Here is a 19,430-nt window from a genome sequence, read left to right on the forward strand (position 1 = left end):
AAATAAACGGTTAGAAATTAGTTTTGTTTTGAAATGCTAGGGATGGAACCTAGGGCATCATACATACTAGACCTAAGAGTTATTTTTAGTCAGCTCTGTTGACTTCCGCCTTACCAACCACTTAATATGCTACAGGGTTTAAATTCATTTAATTAACTCATTTGCTCTTTGAACTCATGTCTTAGTTTTCCTACCTGTCTAGGGAAGTCCCATATGACCCAGAAGGACATCTGGTCCACCCCTCTGCACCAGCTGCTCCAGGGAACATCACTGACAGCCTCTGGGATCTCCCCAGAGGAAGCTGCCTCTGTGCTTGGGAGAGAACGGTCTGGATCTCTCCTCTTCCTTACAGCTGCCTGGGACCAGGAGCAGGCCATCTTTACCCAATACGGAGCAGAGAAGGAACTCCGGCCCCAGGGCTGATCGCAATGCCTCTGTAACAGTGACTCCAGAGGTACAAACTAGTTTCTCCTAGAACTAGAGACTTGCTGTGGAGCAAGAGTTCCCAGAGAGGACTCTTATCCCTGACACGTTTCTGCTCCAGCGGTTTCAGCCATTTCCAGCATTAACTACTGAATATGGCACTGTATTTAACATAAATTTCCCTAACTTATCTATCCATTCATTCTTTCTTTTCTCATCCATTCATTCTTCCATTCATTTCTTTGTGTGTGCGTGTGGGTGTATTCACCCATGCAGAAAAGTGTGGAGGCCAGAGGTTAACATCAGCATGTTTTTCTCAATCACATCTCCACTTCATTTCTGTTAATTTTACTGTGCTCATCTGTATATGTGTGTGAGAGTGTGTGAACATGCGCCATGGGGCATGTATGACCAGAGGACAGCTGGTGGAGTCGGTTCTGTCCTTCAACTATGTGGGTCCTGTATATCGAACTCAGGTCGTCAGGCTGGGCAGCACTGACCGAGCCACTGGGCCAACTTACCAACCCCTCCATTTGAAGATGTCTGAGACAGCCATCTGTCAATGGATCCAGAGCTCACTACTCTAGCTGGCTAATAACTCCCGCCCCCATCATGCTGAAATTCCACGTACGCACACCAGCGAACCCAGAGCTTCCTTAAAAAACAAACAAACAAACAATTTTTTAATTTTTATTTTATGTGCATTGGCATTTTGTTTGTGTGAGGGCGTGTCAGACCCCTGGAACTGGTGTTAAAGACAGTTGTGAGCTGCCATGGGGGTGCTGGGAATTGAAGAGCTCTTCCTCTGAGAGAGAAGTTAGTGCTCAGCTCCCTAATGTAATCTTCTGACATGGAATCATTATCTCCATTTTGCTGATGTAGAAAAGGAACTCTGAAAGTGATTATGTCACAAAGATGATATATGACGGGACATGGAAAGTTTAATTTTGTTCTTTTGGGTTTTTTTGTTTGTTTGTTTGTTTGTTTTTGTTTCGAGACGGGATGTCATACTGCCTATCCCTGCCTCAAATCACTGTGCAGCCAAAGAGGACCTTACATTCTTGATCTTCCTGCCTCCGCCTCCCAAGCAGAACTTGGATTTAAACTAAAGTTGGTCCAACTCCAAGGTCTACCCTGCCTCCTTCGCTGTGTCGGGCTCGAGCCAAGGCACAAGCTGACTGCGTAGCCCGTGCTAGCGGCCAATTTTTCCTGAGTTTCTGAACTTGCGAAAGGGAGACTCCAATATGTCACCAGCACCTTCTGAGGTCCTGGCCATCTCTCTCACCTTCTGACCTCTCCCCTTGGAAGGAAAGGAGAGCATCACTCCTGAGCACTCTCTCCTGAGTCACTTGCTACTTCACTCTCCTGGCAGCAACCCCCTTTACAGAGAAGGAAGAGGGAGAGCTGCCGAGAGGCTCCCACTAGCAAGCAGCAGAGCTGGCGTTCACAGCCAGGAGAGGTCTTGTTAGCTGTGTCATTCCCTGACTGTGAATTCCTCCTGGCCAGGACTCTCTTACCCATCATAGCATTAGGCACTTACAAGTATTGGTCACCTGACAATTCTGGGAACAGGAGTGGGGGCAGGGTTTTCCCCAAATACACTACAGAGAATAAGGCTTGTCCATCCTGATTCTCAGAGATGCGACACAAACAAAAGAGCTATAATCTCCAAACTTAGCAAAAATAAATAGACAGCAAACTCAGTGCCATGGGACCAGGATGAGGAAGGCAGGGATATGCAGGAAATGCATCATCTCTGGCCTAGCCAGCCCACTGCAGGGATGTATGCCCAATGAGCTGACTTCAAGAAACAAAAAGGAAAAGAAAAACCACAAGCTCATGCTAGTTGTTTTTTTTTTTTTCATAGATGTACTCTACACAACAGCCAAACTGCAAACAACCCAAGGGACTAGAATCCAAGATGGTTAGGTAAACAATGGCTTCAGCCCAACACATGGCTATGCTGCCATTTAAACTGACAAAGATGTGGACAGTGAAACCATATGGAAAAATCCCACACAAAATGGCATCAATCAAAAAGAACTAGAACATAAATAGCATACAAATGGTGATCATAATAGTTTTGTAAATGGTGTGAATTAGACACAATAGACATACTTGCTATTTATTTTGCTGTGCAGTTGTTACTTACTGCTTGTTTTTATTGTAAAGATGGCTAAATAGTCAATAAAAAAAGAAACAGAAAAGGAGATAATAGCTAGAAGCATTTGTTTTCAAAGAGGAGAAATCTGCTGAGAGACTGTATACCCACAGCCCCAAAGGCGCCTGTCACTCAGGGAATCAGGGCTGGGAATCAGGCCCGGTGCTAGCACCTACCACCCTCCCTTAGCTATCACAATCCACTATGTTAAGAAAAGAGGAGCTCACGATGGAGAGGTGGCTTAGTAGTTAAGAGCCCTGGCTGCTCTTCCAGAAGATCCAGGTTCAATTCCCAGCACCCATATGGCACCTCACAACTGTCTGTAAGCTCCAGTTCCAGGGGAATCTGGCATCCTCACACAGACATACATGCAGACAAAACACCAGTACACATAAAAATAAATAAATCTTAAAAAAAAAAAAAGAAAACAAAAGAGTTCAAAGACTCATTCTTGCTGGGCAGCACCTCGGCCAGGAATGCCCGGCCTGGACATTAGGTGTCTAAGCCAAACATCCAAGTCCCAAGCTCGTCAAGCAACTCCCAGAGAGAGACTGTATCAGAGGGAAGCAAAATGTCATCAGTGGCCAAACCTGTTGCCCTGTGCCAACACTGACAATGGTCTTCCTTCTCATTCTGAGGACAAGGAAGCCCAGAATCGTCTTCTCTCTTCATCCCCATTCCAAGACACAGAAGGGAACTCTCAGGAGAATCTCCCCTTGACAACCTAGCACTCACTTATCTAAGGAATAGGGATGGGGAAGAAATTGAAGAGAAGGGAAGAAAGAATAGGAAGAATGGCAGTGACCTCTTTGCAGTGCTGGGAATCAAACCCAGGGCCTTACCATGGTAGACCAGCAGTCTGCACTGAGCGATGCACCCAGCCCCAGCAGTACAGCTTTGCTGAGCATCTTCTCGGTGCTGGGCCCTGTGCTCAGCCCCTAACAAGCAGATGCCAACCACATTGCTTTGCAGTAGACACCAGCATGAGTCTTGCTTTACGAATGAACATTGGAGGCCCAGAAGATCATGTCTTTCCCACGGCCTCATGACAGCAAGGGACAGATCCAGAACTCACACTCACATCTGTCCTTTTCCAAGCCTTTGGGGCTTACTTTTAGGGAAAATGGTCAGCGCTCCCCCGTGCCTCCCCTTGTTCACCTCTACCATGGCCCTTCCACACCAGTGCCTGGAGCAACAGCTTGGGTAGAAAGCCGTGGTTTCCATCTAAGACCTGGCTCCCCGCTCATAACCTGAGCACACTCTACAAAAAGCTGCTTGGAAGGAGGGGGGCTCTTCAGGGAAGGGCCTGAAGGCCACACTGCCAGCTGGAGGAAGAGAGGAAGGAGCGCTGCCCTCAGAGCCAGCCTCTAGCCAGAGCCCTCCCCCACTGCAGGGAGGAACAGAAAGCAGCAGAGAACCCTGGGCAACTGCCCACCAGCCTGGAGGAAGCAGGTGCAGTGGGATGGCTTCCTGCCGCCACTGCAGTCACAGAAAGGCCAGGGTTTCCTCCGACAGACAGACAGACGACAGGCCTGCTGGAGGCCTCCCCTCCTGGAGGACACTCACGGCTCCTCTGCAGGGCGCTTCACCACACACTAGCATCACTTCCTATCGCCCTGAATCTCTGACAGACAAGGTGCTGGTGGCCCGGGTATGCAGGAAGGGGTGAGGGGCAGGCTAGAGCAGGAAGCACCCAGCTCGCCAGAGTGAAGAGCTCTCTCAGGCGGCACCCCACTCTGCCCACACACACCTCCACAACGGTGCCAGCTTGGCAGCTGCAACAGGGCAGTTCTTTGGGCACAGAGAGATACAAATGCTATGGCACATCTCAGGCTTCTGATACACCTCCGCACCAGGCCAGCCCACACTCTGCCAACTGCTGACTCAATTGAAAACCTTACCCTTAGTGGCTGGGGGAGCAGAGGGGAGGACAGGATGGCCTTGGGAGGCAGCTATGTCTCTCCTCACTTGCTTTTTTAAGGGACTTACTTCTCTGGTAAAATCTCTGCTAAACGAAAGTCATGGGCTGGCAGGATGGCTCGGTAGGTAAAGATGCTTGTTGCCAGGCCTGAGAACCTGAGTTTGGTCCTCAGAACTCACACGGTGGAAGGACAGAACTAACTTCCTCAAGTTGTCCTCTGACTCCACACACTTTCGCAACTCTGCAACACACACCCCACACACACAAATGAATAAAGGTAAAAAGTTTTCTTTAAGTTAAAATAAAAAGAGGCTCACAGACAGGGCATCCCTGAGACAACACGTGTGTCCCTACTAAGTACCCTAGGCATAGGGATGGAAGAGGTCATGCTAGGTTCTTTTTGAAGACAGCAAGAAGATTCCAGCCAGCTTCAAGGACCATCCCCCATCAAGACCCCCCCTTTTTTTTTCCCAAGAGGGCAGAGGGGGCTACAATACCAGCAGGACCAAAATCTCCAAAGAGATGCCTGGTTCCTGGGCTTTGGAGGAAATAAAAGCCCCCACAGCACTCATCACTGTGGGAAAGGCGTGCCTCAGCCTGTGGAGGTGGCCGCCCCAGGAAACTGAGGTTTAGAGGATGATTTTCCATCAAAGCTCCCCAAATCATGAGTCATGTGTCTTGCTTGCCTCTCAGGGGCTCTGAGGCAGCTGGGGCTGTGTACTGACCTTTCAACCAAGTAACAGAGATGAGCCCCAAGGCAGCCCCGCCCCTTCCTCTCCACCTTCTGCCACATCTGGGGAAATAACAGGACGCCTTCCCTCCCTGAATGAGGAAGCATCACGGGGAGCCTGGGACATTTCCTGGGTTGGGGGGTCAGAAGGACACTCACCCGCATGGCCTGGCCTGGAGCAGCCCAGAGCAAGGAGTCTCTTCTCTCCCGTTAGCAGCTCAAAATAGCACGGGCTGCAGCCCCGCCCCTGGTCTCCTCCTTCTCCCAGGCCCCTCCCGCTGTAGCTGCCCAACCCTGCCAGAGCTGTGGAGACAGCAGAGGCTGGAGGACTGCGGGTACCAGGTATGTTCACAGCCCGAGGGCAACGGGGTCTGGGTGGAGGAGAAAGGAGGCTCTTCAAGTAAGGGCATTGGTTGGGGACAGAGAGTGTCTGGGGTTAGGGACAGGAGGCAGGAAGGGTGGCACTTCCTTCTGACACGCACTCAGGCTCCTGGACAGCTGAGCAGATATGGCCCCTAAAAATAGCAAAGGAATTTGAGACCTGCAGCCCCCGGCCCCACAGGCCAAGATTGAGACTAGCACATGCGCGCTCACACAGACACACACACACACACCAGTATGCATGGGCTGAATCACAGCACAGTGTACTTGAAAACACCTCAATCAGATGCCCAACTATGCCACCTAAGTACCTCATGGAGACACTAACACTACATCCAGGGTAACATACTGGATTACACGCCAGACGGCAGCCTCATCAGTCCTGCAAGGTCCAGCCAGGGCCGAGACTGACAGGATCAGGCTGAGGCCTCCTGCTACTACCTCATTAGACTAGACATGGGAGGCATGCAGGGAATCAATTGCTCTCCCTTCATCTACATTTTCCTTCCCACACACCAGCCAGCTGCAGCATAGGCAGAGGAAAGTGGGGTGGGTGGGGAGAGATGGGTAGGCCTTAGCCCTGCAAACAGAGGTAACTGGGGGTGTCTGGCCAACAAACAGTGTTTGTCAGGGAAGAGCATGTGTTTCTTGTGAGAAATCCTGGCCTGGCTCTAGTTAACACTACCAGATACCCAAGTCAGAACTATAGATCCCCTGGAGGCTGAGGTGGGTGCTGGTTGGAAGATGGAAACGAGGAAAAAGACAAGACCTGCCAAGTGTCTACAGAAGAAAGGAAATAGCTATTGCTTCCGTCTTCCTCTCCATGGAGGGGAGGATTGGAAAAACCCAAGCTCCTTACCCATGGCCGGTTCTACAAACCACCGGTCCTATAGAAATTATACTCTCTAGGAAAAAAATTATAAAAACTGACCCAAAGGACCAAACCCAGATCTCCTACCTTTCTCTCTTTTCTTTGTGTTTTTTTTTTTGTTTTGTTTTGTTTTGTTTTGTTCATTTTTTTTATTTTGATTTTTCAAGACAGAGTTTCTCTGTGTAGCCCTGGCTGTCCTGGCACTCACTCAATAGATCAGGCTGGCCCTAAACTCAGAGATCCACCTGCCTCTGCCTCCCAAGTGCTGGGATTAAAGGCATGCCCCACCACTGCCTGGCTCTCCTGCCTTTCTACACAACACTGCACAAGTCACCTAGTGTTACCATCCCACACACATGTACACACACACACACACACACACACACACACAAGCTATCAGGAAACACGCTTCTGTGTTTTCCAGGGAAGTCCTCCTGGGACAATTCAGAGTCAGAAGTCCTACATCCTCTGGTTCCTCTTAGCACGGTGATGCTCACTGAGGTCCTGAAAGACTTTAGGATATGATGCTTCTGTCTCCCCATTTCCCTCTCAGTTAAATGGGCACTGCGATTTCTAAAACAGCCCAGATGATTCTTTTGGTGTTTTTGTTTTGTTTTTAATGTGTATGAATGTTTTGTTTGCATTTGTGTATGCATACCACATACGTGCCTAGTGCCTAAGAAGGTCAGAAGATGTTATCAGCTCCCAGAACAGGAGTGACAGATTGTTGCAAGCCACCACATGGGTGCTGGGAACCAAACCCAGGTCCTGTGCAGACTCTGCTTTTGGCTTTTTGTGAGACCATCTCACTTTAGGGCCCAGGCTGACTTGCAATTAGTTATGTAGCCCCGGTCACTTAAACCCTTAGTTAACCCTCCTGCCTCAGCCGCCCAAGTGCCGGGATTACCACTGTGCTTAGTGTGCTGTTTTGTCTTTGAGAGAATCTGACTAAGTAACCCAGGCTGGCTTTGAACTTGAGATCCTCCTGTCTTGGGTTCTTGAAGCTGGGATTACAGGTGTGTGCCCCCAAGCCAGGTTCCTGGTGATTCTGGCTTAAGACAAAGCCAAAAACTGAGGCAGGCATAAAGCCTAGCACTAATGTGCCCAACTGTTGGATGGATGGATGGATGGATGGATGGATGGATGGATGGATGATGGATGGATGGATGGATGGATGGACGGATAGACCACGGGCAGGTGACTTTAATTCCCCTCACCTCTAAACTGAAGATTATGCTTGCACTATTTCCCAGTCAATATTAGGCAAGTACGGAATAGATAGAAGAGAGCTAGTTCTCAAAGTTTGGTCGCCAGACCAACAGCATCCACCTCAACTGGGCACTGGCTAGAGATGCTGGAGCCATACACAGCCTCCTGAACCCAGAGCACAGGGGCCCAGCCTTTCTTCTTAAGCCAGGCTTCTGGTAATTCTGAGGCACACTGAAGTCTTAGAACCACTGCTTGACAGGACTTAGTCACAGTTAAAGATAAAACCTGCAGAGCCACACTTCCTGGTTCAATCTTGGCTCTTTACATAGTCACTGTTCAGTAAACACTTCTCTATGGTACAATTTTCCCCGTCTGTAAAGTGCAGAAGTAACAGTGCCTATGGCATAGAATTAGCACAGAGTAAGAGATTTTGCACATATTAACTTCTAAAGACAATGTTGGTGCTGGGCCACAGGCTTGGAGTATTTATTTCGCATGTTTGAGACCCCAGGTTCTAGCTGCAGTGCTTGGGGGAAGGACACCTCTAAACAAAGTGTAAATAAGAGCTGAGGAGATGACTCGATAAGTAAAAACACTTCTTCTGTAAGCATAAGGACGCAAGCTCAAACCCTAGAATGTACATTAAAAAGACCAACATGCCGTGCATGGTAGTTCATGCCTTTAATCCCAGCACATGGGAGGCAGAGGCAGGTGGATCGATGTGAGTTTGAGGCCAACCTGGTCTACAAAGAGAGTCCAGGACAGCCAGAGCTACACAGAGAAACCCTGTCTTGAAAAAAACAAAAACAAAACAAAAGACCAACAATAGGAACTGGAGAAATGGCTCCAAAGTTAGGAGAATGTCCCACCCCACTCTTCCAGAGGACCAGAGTTTGGTTCCCAACACCCATGTCATCACAAATGCCTGTAACTCCTGCTCCCAGGGGTCTACCACCCTCTTCTGGCCTCTATGGGTACTTTGAGGCATGTGACATACTCAAACATATGTACACACACATGAGCACATGTGCATACACACACAAGCATGCATGAGCACATACGTGTATGTATGTGTGCTCAAGTATGCCTACGGCATTAGTATGCCTATAACACCAGGGCCTCTGTCCATATGTATGTATACATATGTACATACACAGATACACACAAATTAAATACACACATTTCTCCTAAAAAATGATTGAGGAGAGTCAGGTGTGGTGGTACACGTCATTAATCCCAGGGCATAGGAAGCAGAGATAAGTATAGCTCTGTGAATTTGAGACCTGCCTAGTCTACATAGTGAGTCCTGGGACAGCCAAGGCTAGATAATAGAGACACCCTGACTCAAAATGCAAAAACAGAACAGAAAGATTGAAGAAGACATCCAGTGTCCACCTCTGGCCTCCATACACACACACACACACACACACACACACACACAAAGTTAAAGGGGATGAAAAGTCAGTAGTTATCTTTTTTTTTAAGGTTTATTTTAATTATTATGTATACAAAGTTCTGTCTGCATGTACACCTGCACACCAGAAGAGGGCACCAGATCTCACTATAGATGGTTGTGAGCCACCATGTGGTTGCTGGGACTTGAACTCAAGAGCAGCCAGTGTTCTTAGCCTCTGAGCCATCTCTCCAGCCCAAGTACTGTTATCTTAAAAGTGAAAGAAGGCAGCAGGAGAGTTAGCTCAGGGGTTCCAGAGAACTCTTGCAAAGGACCCCAGGTTTGGACCCCATATGATGGTTTATAACACCTGGAATTCTAGTTGCAGAGGATCCAACACTGTCTTCTGACTTCAAGGGCATCAGTCATGTATGTATGTGTATCATATATACATGTACACTAAACACTCCTACACATAAAATAAGAATAGAAACCTGGCAGTGGTGATGTGCACCTTTAATCCTGCAGTTGGGACGCAAAGGCCCGTGGTTTTCTGAGTTGGAGGTCAGCCTGGTCCATGAGAGTGAGTTTCAGGACAGCCAGAACTACACAGAGAAACCCTGTCTCAAAACAAACAAACAAACAAACAAAAAGAACAAATAAGCTAGGCGTGGTGGTACATGCCTTTAAATCCCAGCACTCTGAAGGCAGAAGTAGAGGGAAATGGATCTCTGTGAGTTCCAGAGAAGCCTAGTCTACACAGTGAGTTCCAGGAGCTGTCTAAAATAAATAAATACATACATACATAGTAAATAAATGTTAGAATAAAATAAGTGATAATGGAGAAATGGCTTAGTCAGTAAAGTGCCTGTTGTGTTAGCCATGAAGACCTGAGCTGGACCCCAGGCTCAGGCTCAGGAGAGACAGCTCTGTGGTTAAGAGTAGCTTATCTTTTAGAGAACCTGGGTTTGATTCCCAGCATCCACATGATGGCTTACAGTTCTCTGTAACTCTGGTTCCAGGGAATCCAGCACCCTCTTCTGGCCTCCTCACCGTCCACAGACAACTAACTACATAGCAAAATACTCATCCTACCAGCCAGGCAGTGGTGGCCCACACCTTTAATGCCAGTGCTGGGAAGATGGAGACGGGAGGATCACCAGGACTTGAAGGACAGTAAGTCTAGCTGAACTGGTAAGCTTCAGGTTCGATGAGAGGTACTATCTCAAAGAATAAAGTGGAGAGCAATTATGACACCCAACATTAGCCTCTGGTCTCCACATAAACTCTGCCTCTGTCTGTCTCTCCCCCAGGCAACTCCACCTGCCTCCTGGCAAGGTCATAGTGGCACCTGCCCATTCCACTTGCCCTTGCCTTTTCTAGTCTTCTCTCCCTGCCTATTGCGGGCCTGACCCCCTCTCATTCTCTCCTGCTATCTCATGCAAATTTCCCTACATTCCCTGGCCACGGGCCACCAGCCCCGCCACCTTGCCCAGCCCTCCCCCTTCCTAGAGACCCAGCCAGAGCTCTGCCTTCTTTAGGATATCTTTCTGGAGTGTAAGGGGAAAAAGGCCCATCCAGAGGGCAGTGCAGCGAGGGATAGAGAAGTCACACACCCATGGGGCTGAATCCCGACTCAGCCTCTCTCTTGCCATCTGATCTAAGACAGGATTGTTCACTTCTTTAGGTCGCCACCTTTGTCCCCCTCACAGTAGTAAAATATGATTCTTGCTTGTGTGGTTGTTGTGAGAACAGAAGACAGTACAACTAGGCTTGAGCTTGACAAATTGAGTTGTAGGTGTGAACTACATGATTAACGTCACCAAATTATCATTTAAAACCACAGCATTTGCCAGGCTCGGTGGCATGCACATGTGATCCCAGCACTAGGAGGCAGAGGCAGGTGGGTCTCTGTGAGTTCAAGGCCAGCCTCATCTATAAAGCAGGTCCAGGACAGCCAAGGCTAAAGAGAGAAACCCTGTCTCAAAAAACCAAAACCAAACAAACAAAACCAAAAACATGCCGCAGCCTTCACCTTCTGTACCTACACACTTGGTAGGTACTCTATTACATATAAAGAGTCACACAATACATAAAATCAGATTTTAAATCATTGTGTAATACAAAAGTAGGATACAGTCAAAAACTCCTGAGGCTGGAAAGATGGTTCGCTAGGGAAGAACACTGGCTGCTGCTTTTCCAAAGGACATGGGTTCAATTCCCAGTACCCACATGGTGGCTTACAACTATCTCTAACTCCAGTCTCAGAGGAACCTATGTCTTCTTCTGGCCTCCACAGGCACCAGGCACACACATAGTACACACACATACATGTAGGCAAAACACCCACCCAGGGGCTGGAGAGATGGCTCAGTGGTGATGAGCACTGCCTGCTCTTCCAAAGGACTGAGTTCAATTCCCAGCACCCAACTCACAACCGTCAATTCCCAGCTCACAATTGTCTGTAATGCTAATTCCAAGAGATCTGACACCTTCACACTAATGCACATAAAATAAAGTTAAAAAAAAAAAAAGCCACACACACACACACACACACACACAAATAAAATGTCCTAACATCCCTACAATTGCTCAGCAAGTATAGTGCATGTGGTTTTGTATCTACAGTAGTTTCTTTCTGCGCAGTTTCATGAAAGTCCAAGCTCTCAGTTAGCCACGGGTTGAAAATATTAGATGATTCCAGAAATAAACAGTTTTTATAAGTTTTAAATTGCACATACTGCTGAGTAGCATGATGAAATTTCCCATCATCCTACCCTGTCCCTGTGGCAAGACATGAATCTATGCCACAAATGCTATCTATCCTGTCTGTCCAGGAGTCACTGAGTAGCCCTCCTGACTATGAGGCCGACTGTCACAGGATCCCCAGGCTGTGTTCACGTAACAGCAATTCTTCTTAACAACGACTTCAGAGATGGGAAGGGAGCTGAGTGGTAGAGTTCTTGCCAAGTGTGCCTAAAGCCTGGGTTCAATGGCCGAACTGCTAAGTAAACTCTGCTCCTAAAGGGGAGTGGTGAAGCCAGAAACCCAGACATGCCAGAGAGAAGCTGCAAAGTGCTTCCTGTAGGTGAGAACGCAGTAAGACTTTTTGGGAGAGGTGGCATTTATGAAACCTTTAATTACAGCATATTGTTATTTTTGCTGCCATTTTATTACTTGCTGTTACTCTCTTACTGTGCTTAATTTATAAATTAAACTTTATCACAGGTATACATATAGGAAAAAGCATTATTTCTAGGACTCAATATTAGCCAAGCTTTTGTATATTTACTCTGGCTCTTGGAACACATCCCCTGTGGATGAGGGGTGAACCCTGTACCACTCTCTACAATAGATCTCCACGGAAGCACAACGTACAGTGCGTACAACATGTAATTCAAATATCCCAAATACTGTTTTTTATGCCTTTCGGCCAATATAATTTCTTGCACAAACATATAGTTGAACCCATTGAAGCTTATTGTGTGAATGCCATGACTACAAAGCCTAAATTAACGTTCTGAGTGGTTATCAAGTGATGTCGTATGTTTAAGCCTGCCCTTCCGTAAGGAACACTTTCTGCCTCCTTTTTTTGCCGTTTGTGGAGACTGGTCCTCCACACCTCAGCCGGAGTCGAGCCCACCCTGCAGCAAGCTACTGTTCAGTTAAGCAGGCCAGCCATCTTTCCCACGGCTGGATGGGGTTGGCAGAGACCAGCAGACACCCCGACAAGTGAGCACGAGATGTACAGAAACACACTGCTGCCCCTGACTGCGCTCTGGTCCTTGCCTTTTTTGTTGTCCAGCCCTGGAATTAAACACTGGGTGACACTCAGAACCCAGGTTCACAACAATTATGTCACGGACTAGAGCCAGATAAAATAGGACCCTGGTGCTGGGGACAGACTGCCGACGTCAAGAAAATACAACTGTCTAGTAGTAAGAAACTGTCCACCCGTAAGAAGCCCCTAATAAATTCCATTTTACTCACCAAAATGACTTTGAAGGGCTGTCTGTCCCTCAGTGGTAGAGCATTTACCTCGAGCAGCCCCCCCCCCTTAACAAACTTGAAAGAGTCACTCTTCCAGTTGTTGGTGCTGGGGCCGTATTTAACTTTGTATCTTCCTGAAAGACTTACTCAAAACCATCCCACTCTCCAGCGTCAAGCACACAGTAGGTATTCAACAAACCACTGATTTTACCCACCTCATCAAGAAGGTAACGAGCTGGATGGAATGGGGCTGGGTAAGGAGGATAGCCACATGGGATTCTGCACCACCACGCTCCTTGAGGGATGAGGTGAGAGGTCCTTGGCCCTGTAGATTGCTAAGCAGAGCTGTGGGAAGCCTGGTGGGAAGCCGTGAGAGACAGAGGAAGTGGCCACACAGCTAGCAGAACAGCGAACGCCTCACAATGCACGCTTTGGGGAAACGCACTATCTGGTTCTTTTCCATCTCTGGAGAACTAACTACCCTTTGAACAGGCAGGCAGGAGTGTTTGTTGCTGCAACCCCATCACTCACCGACCACTGGAGGATGCTTAGAGACGAGGCATGTACAGGAATGGGGTGAGGGGCACAGCAGTGACTCAGTGTTTCTGACTCCGACGCCCGCCCCACACCCCCAGCCCCAATGACCAGCCGCACCAGTGCTGGTACTACAGACAGTTGGTTTATCAGAAAAGACGTTGGGTGGAAAACACTAAAACTGAGGTTCTCTTTAAAACCTTAACAAAGCCATGTTCCGCAACCCCATGTGTCCCTAGTAACTCCTGTAAACAAATAAATATAAATGAACACATATATGCATACATACAAGCCACATTCATGTAAACAAACATATACTTTTGGTTCAGTCTATCAGGTTGAGATAGCTCAGTGGGTAGAGCCACTTGTCACTGAGCTGGACAACCTGAGTTTGATCCCAGAGTCCACATGGTGAAGAAAGAAGAGAGTCCACAGATTTTCTAACTTCCATTCATGTGTGCTGTAGCCCGCTCAGGTTTAGGCATAAACACACACACATCATAAATAAGTAACTGTGAAAGAATCTATAGGGCTGAGAGACGGCTCAGCACTTAGGATCACTGACGGCTCTTCCAGACGGCCCAAGTTCAAGTCCCAGAACCTACACGGCAGCTCACAACTATCTGTAACTCCAGTTCCAGGGGAATCAAAGGATCCAATACCCTCACACAGACATAATGCAGGTGAAATACCAGTGCACATAAAGTAAAAGTAAACGTAAATGAATCATTACAAAAAGAATCAATAGCCAGGTGTGGTGGCGCACATCTGTTATCCAAACATTCGAGGAGGCAGAGGCAGGCTGATTGATGTGAGTTCAAGACCAGCCTGGTCTACAAGGCAAGTCTGGGACAGCCAAGGCTAAACAGAGAAACCCTGTCTAAAAAAAAAAAAAAATCTGTAAACACTGTTTTCATAAATTAGTACCAATTACATAATGCTTGTACTAATTTACAGTATCTAAGGACATAACACAAATGGAACTCGGTGTTTAGGGGAGTAGTAGGGGGCCCTGTTTCAAGCGCTCAGCCCTAGGGACTGAGGAGAGACCACAGAATTTAGGCTTCCTGGGTAGGCGGGCACCAGCCACCAATGGTAACAGGTGCACCCTTCAGAAGACTACCTCGGAGGCTCCTCAACACCAGCTTTAAAGACAGCGTTTACAGAAAGCGCCAGCGCAGAGGCGCCTCCGCATTTTAATGGCACTAAGTGATCAGTGGATCCCCAAAGGGAAGCGGCCAAACTCCCTAAAGAGGCCTAGAAATGACGTCACAGAGAGTAGGGGCCCGAAAATGGAAACCTGGTCTAAGCAAAAGCCCAGCCACTGGAAGCCCTCGGTGGCCAAATCGGCCTTAGACCTGACTACCTCTACATTTCCTGTTCCGCCCGGCCGCCAGCGCCGGGGTGGAGCCAGGCTCGGCGCATGCGCCTGACGCCCATAGCCGCTCCGCCCTGCAGCGCCCCCGGAGCCCGGCAGAGGGCGGCCTTCCCCTTCTCAAGGATCTGCTGGCGCCTCCGCGGCTGCAGAATTTCACTAAGCATCCTGGGGAGCTGAGGCTTCAGGGGGGCTACAGCAGCAAGATGGCCTCTCTCTTTACCCAGGACAGAGACGGCAAAGGGGTGCAAAAATTAGCCGGGCGCCTGCATTTCTTTGCAGTACTGACTTATCCTCAGTACCTGAAATAGTTCAACACATAGAAGACATTTAATAAGTGTTTATGGTAGAATAAAATGAATGAATGAATGCCTGAGTTTCTAGCTGGAAGATTCAAACCACGCCTTGAGTTTTACAGTGGAAAGAAGTCAGAGACAAGAAGTCGATAGAGTCCGTGGGTATGGGGAGGGCAGCTACAGATCGAGTGCGCATGCGGGAGACTCAGGGACCAGCCAGTCCCCTCCATTCCCCCGAACTTTACACATCCAAAGGTCTGCCCAGAGCTTCGTGCTACCACACCGTTTTGCCTGCTCCGCCAAGAACAGGTGTCGGCCTCCGAACCTAAACCGTCAGATCCTGACTACCTCGGGAGACCACGGGATTGGTGGCTCCAAGGGTACTGTTTCCGGCTGCTGGGGATTTCCTCAGCACCTGGGGATTTCCAGACTGCCGGCGCTTTCCCAATTTTCCACAAGGCCCAAAGCCCAGGGCCAGGCTTGAGGACAGCTTCCCCAGGCTCGGCCTCACAGCTCGGGAGACTTGGGTCTCGGAGTCAGCTAGAAGCGCCACATTCACTATATTCACGTCCCATCCTGTCTGGCTGACACTGGAGAGTGAGCACAATGGAGCATTGTGCTCTTCTCATAGAAATGACCACTTCTCTCTATTTCCACGGAAGAATAAAGGAACACCAGCTTAAGGGTCGGCCACACTGATTTAATAAAGCCGGAGGGAGGTCTTCCAGGGTGTGGGGGCTGGCACCCTGTAGGAGTCATTCTCAAAGTCAGAGAGGCTCCTTGAGGCGCCCTCCGGTCCCCCGAACACGGAGGGGAACGCAGACGCAGTGTTTGAAGATCTGTGCTCGCTTCTGAAGGCCCTTACCGGGCCTGTTTCTAGAACCCTTTGAAGTAACAACAAAGCCAAGCCCAGTCCGGGCAGAAGCAGGAAGGGAAGGCTTCTGCTTTGCCTACCTGGTTTCCGCCCCCGCCCCGCACGCACAGCCGCCAAACCCACTGGGCGTGTGCGCACCTGTGAGTTACCAGGGCGGACAGAAGTCACGCTTGGCAAGGTGGGGAAGCACTGCCCCAGTTGTGGTGGCACACTGCCAGGGACCTGTTGTCCCTAGGGCATCGGGATTCCAGAGCTGGTGAAGTGGAGAAATTGCCAAAGAGAGCAGACCTTCCTTCCTGAAAGAAAGGGGAAATGCCAGCAGGCCCAGCCTCCTGGGGGGTAGAGGCGCTCTGCAGAGGAAGGAGATAAGACTTTAAGGACTGTCTTCCTGCCCCGACCCCACACTTCTAGGGGCCGGCTGTTGTTGTGCTATCCAATACACTAGCCACTGGCCGTGGTGGCTGTTTACATTTAAGTTAAATAAAAACATCGGGACTGTTTCGTGTTAAATTAAAATCAAATGAAGTTTAAAATTCTGTTTCCCTGCTGCACCTAGCCACATTCCAAGTGATGGGTGGCCACACGACCACAGAAAGTTTCTGTTTCGAAGTGTGTTCTGTTGGACAATTCTGGTCCAGGAATTCCCCCTCCAAGTTGCTTGAGGTCATTTTTGTCTGAGACTCCTTGAGACAGTGTACCTGACCTGCTTGTTCTCTGCCCCCTGCCCACAGTCTGCTCACACCCTTGTCCCATGTGTCTTGTTCCCTGAGCCTCAGAAAGAAATGAGGGAGAGGGAACAGTCACAATTAGCATCCAGCCAATGAGCAGAAGCCAGATGCTGAAGAAAGCCTGAATGGAAGCCTGCCTCCACTCCAAGGCGCCCTGGCGTGGGGGAAAGCCCCTCAGTCCAGCACAATCCGCCCTTGTTTCCACCGTCTCTGGGCCAGGCATGGGTAAGACATCAGGAATGTAATGGCCTGAGGGTTTCCCTACCAAAGCACTGGCTGTGCAGGACTCGAGATGGTTGGTAGTGCCCCAGAGACAGTCCTAAATGAAAACTTCAAGGTTCGTTTTGAGGGCAAATAAGGTCCCAGGCCAGGACATCCGCCATGAGGCAGTGAAAGCCAAATTAGACATCTCCTTCCACACAGCCACATGAAGCAAATAAGGAGATTGGCCCTTGGGCACCTGCTGGAGTAGCTCAGACAAGCTCTTCGAGGCCTGGGTGGTGGAAGAATGGGGCACCACAGGGGATCCAGCTGCTGGCACATGTCACCACAGAGACTGAGTCTGGGGGGTTTGCTACATTAGCCAGAAAATCCACACAAGAAAGTCTGAGCAACCGTGTGTGATGAGGAAGAAGCCAGGAAAGAGCAGGCTAGGGCTGCCTCTCTTCTTGCTTAGCACTGCTAAGGAGCAAGACAGGCTTGCAAACAGATAACAAGGAGAAGAGTAGGCTTGCCAACTGGAAAACAAATAGGAAAAGGCCTGGTACTCCAAGGGCATTGTCACCAGACAGAATCTGACTGGGGAAGGCAAAGAAAACTCCCATTGATTTGAAGGACCTGCAGGAAACAACGAAGAGCAGGAGCAAGCCATCCAGGCTGAGGTTACAGAGTGGCCCTGAGGAAGCCCAGACTGCTTCCCTCTCTCCACTGGAAAGACATTTTGGGCAAAGGCACTAGCCTGAGGGCATGAGTAAAGGACACACAGCTGAGTCATCAGCAGGAGCAGTGCCTGCAGCAGTCCTGCGGAGAGATGGCCTCCTTCAGACACCAAGCCCTTCCTGGGGTTTGGAGGTGGATTCACGGCAGCCATGATGACTTGGAGCCCGTACGGCTGTGCTCTCAGTCACGGTTCCCCCTGCTACCGTCTCGGTTAGCCACAGTCAACTATGGCCCAAAACAACAGCAAATTCCTGAAACAAATAATTCATCGAGTGTCTCGTTCGCTTGTTGTTTCTGTTTTGTTTTAGATAGGATCTCCCGTAGCCCGAGCCTGGCATCAAACTCACTATGTAGTCCAGAGTGATCTAGAATTCTTGCTCCTCCCACCTCTGCTTCCTAAATGCTCGGATTACTGGTGTCCATGACTGCACATGGTGATCTATATGTTTTACTACAATGTTTTGTTAGGATTATTTTATTTTACTGTTATTGTTAATCTCTTACTATACCTAATTTACAAATTAAGCTTTACCATAAACACACGTGTATAGGAAATAAAATACACAGGGTTTTGGCATCTACTGTGGGTCTGATACCCCTGAGGATGAGGAGAACTACATTAATAGTTTTTGAGGCACTATTCAAAGTGATGATAAGCCTGGCAGTGGTGGCACACACCTTTGAACCCAAAACTCAGGAGACAGAGGCAGGCCAATCTCTGAATTTGAGACCAGCCTGATCTACAGAGCAAGTTCCAGGACAACTACACAGAGAAACCCTATCTCAGGAAAAAAAAAAAAGTGATTATGAATGTGCTATATCTATCCTGTAATCCCAGCACTAAGGGAGGCAAAGGCAGACAGATCACTATGAGTTTGAGGCTAGCCTGGTCTGCAAAGTGAGTGCAGGACAACCAAGGCTACACAGAGAAACCCTGTCTCAAAAAAACCAAAAAGAAAAATAAAATAAAAAAGAAAAATGTGCTATACCCACCAATCCTCTGAACACTTACAAGAAAGCATCATTGACACTCTTATTTTATAGAAGAAAATAAAGTCCAAAGAAATGAAAAAAAAATTTGTCCAGAGCCCAGATTTGGACGAGGCAATCCAGCTGGAGCTGACATATCACCCAAGATGCTACAATGCATTGAAATGCACACACAACCACGCAACAGCGCTGATTTCTGGGCCCTTCTCTCTGTGCTGCCTTCCTCTTCCTTCCTGTCCCAGGTGAGCTGGGAGTAGCCCCTACAGGAAAAACCAGCCCTCCACCAAACCCCAGTGCCTCGCATCAGGCTGGGGAGTACGAGAATGAGAACGGGACAACAAATAATTCTCTTTACAGATTAGGCTACCTCCCCCTTATTTGTACTCTTTTTTTTTTTTTTTTTTTTTTTAATAAGTCAAGTACTTTTAGGTTTATTTATTTTTATTTTCTTATGTATGAGTGTTTTGCCTACACATATGTATGTGGACTGTGTGCATACTTGGTGCCCTCAGAGGTCAGAAGAGGGAGTTAGATTCACTAGAATTGGAATCATACATGTTGTAACCCATCATATAGGTACTGGGGACTGAGCCCTGATCCTCTGCAAGAAAAAGT

General features: G+C 48.4%; 1 protein-coding gene across 21 annotated transcripts in view; it reads right to left on the reverse strand.

The window, feature by feature from the left end:
- Myo18a (myosin XVIIIA) overlaps positions 1-19,430 on the reverse strand; it is a 101,029-nt gene that overhangs the window by 56,914 nt on the left and 24,685 nt on the right. For 2 of the 21 annotated variants that reach the window (XM_060387236.1, XM_060387235.1), the window contains exon 1: positions 5,395-5,415. The exons of 17 other annotated variants lie outside the window; for them this stretch is intronic. In XM_060387236.1, the coding sequence (XP_060243219.1) occupies positions 5,395-5,400 (6 nt within the window). In that variant the 5' untranslated portion in view covers positions 5,401-5,415. Of the gene's footprint in view, positions 1-5,394; positions 5,462-19,430 lie in introns of those variants that run through there. 2 more of the 21 variants (XM_060387237.1, XM_060387238.1) reach the window with 2 other exon arrangements.

This window comes from Meriones unguiculatus, chromosome 7 (assembly GCF_030254825.1).
Source record: "Meriones unguiculatus strain TT.TT164.6M chromosome 7, Bangor_MerUng_6.1, whole genome shotgun sequence".
Taxonomy (NCBI): Eukaryota; Metazoa; Chordata; class Mammalia; order Rodentia; family Muridae; genus Meriones; species Meriones unguiculatus.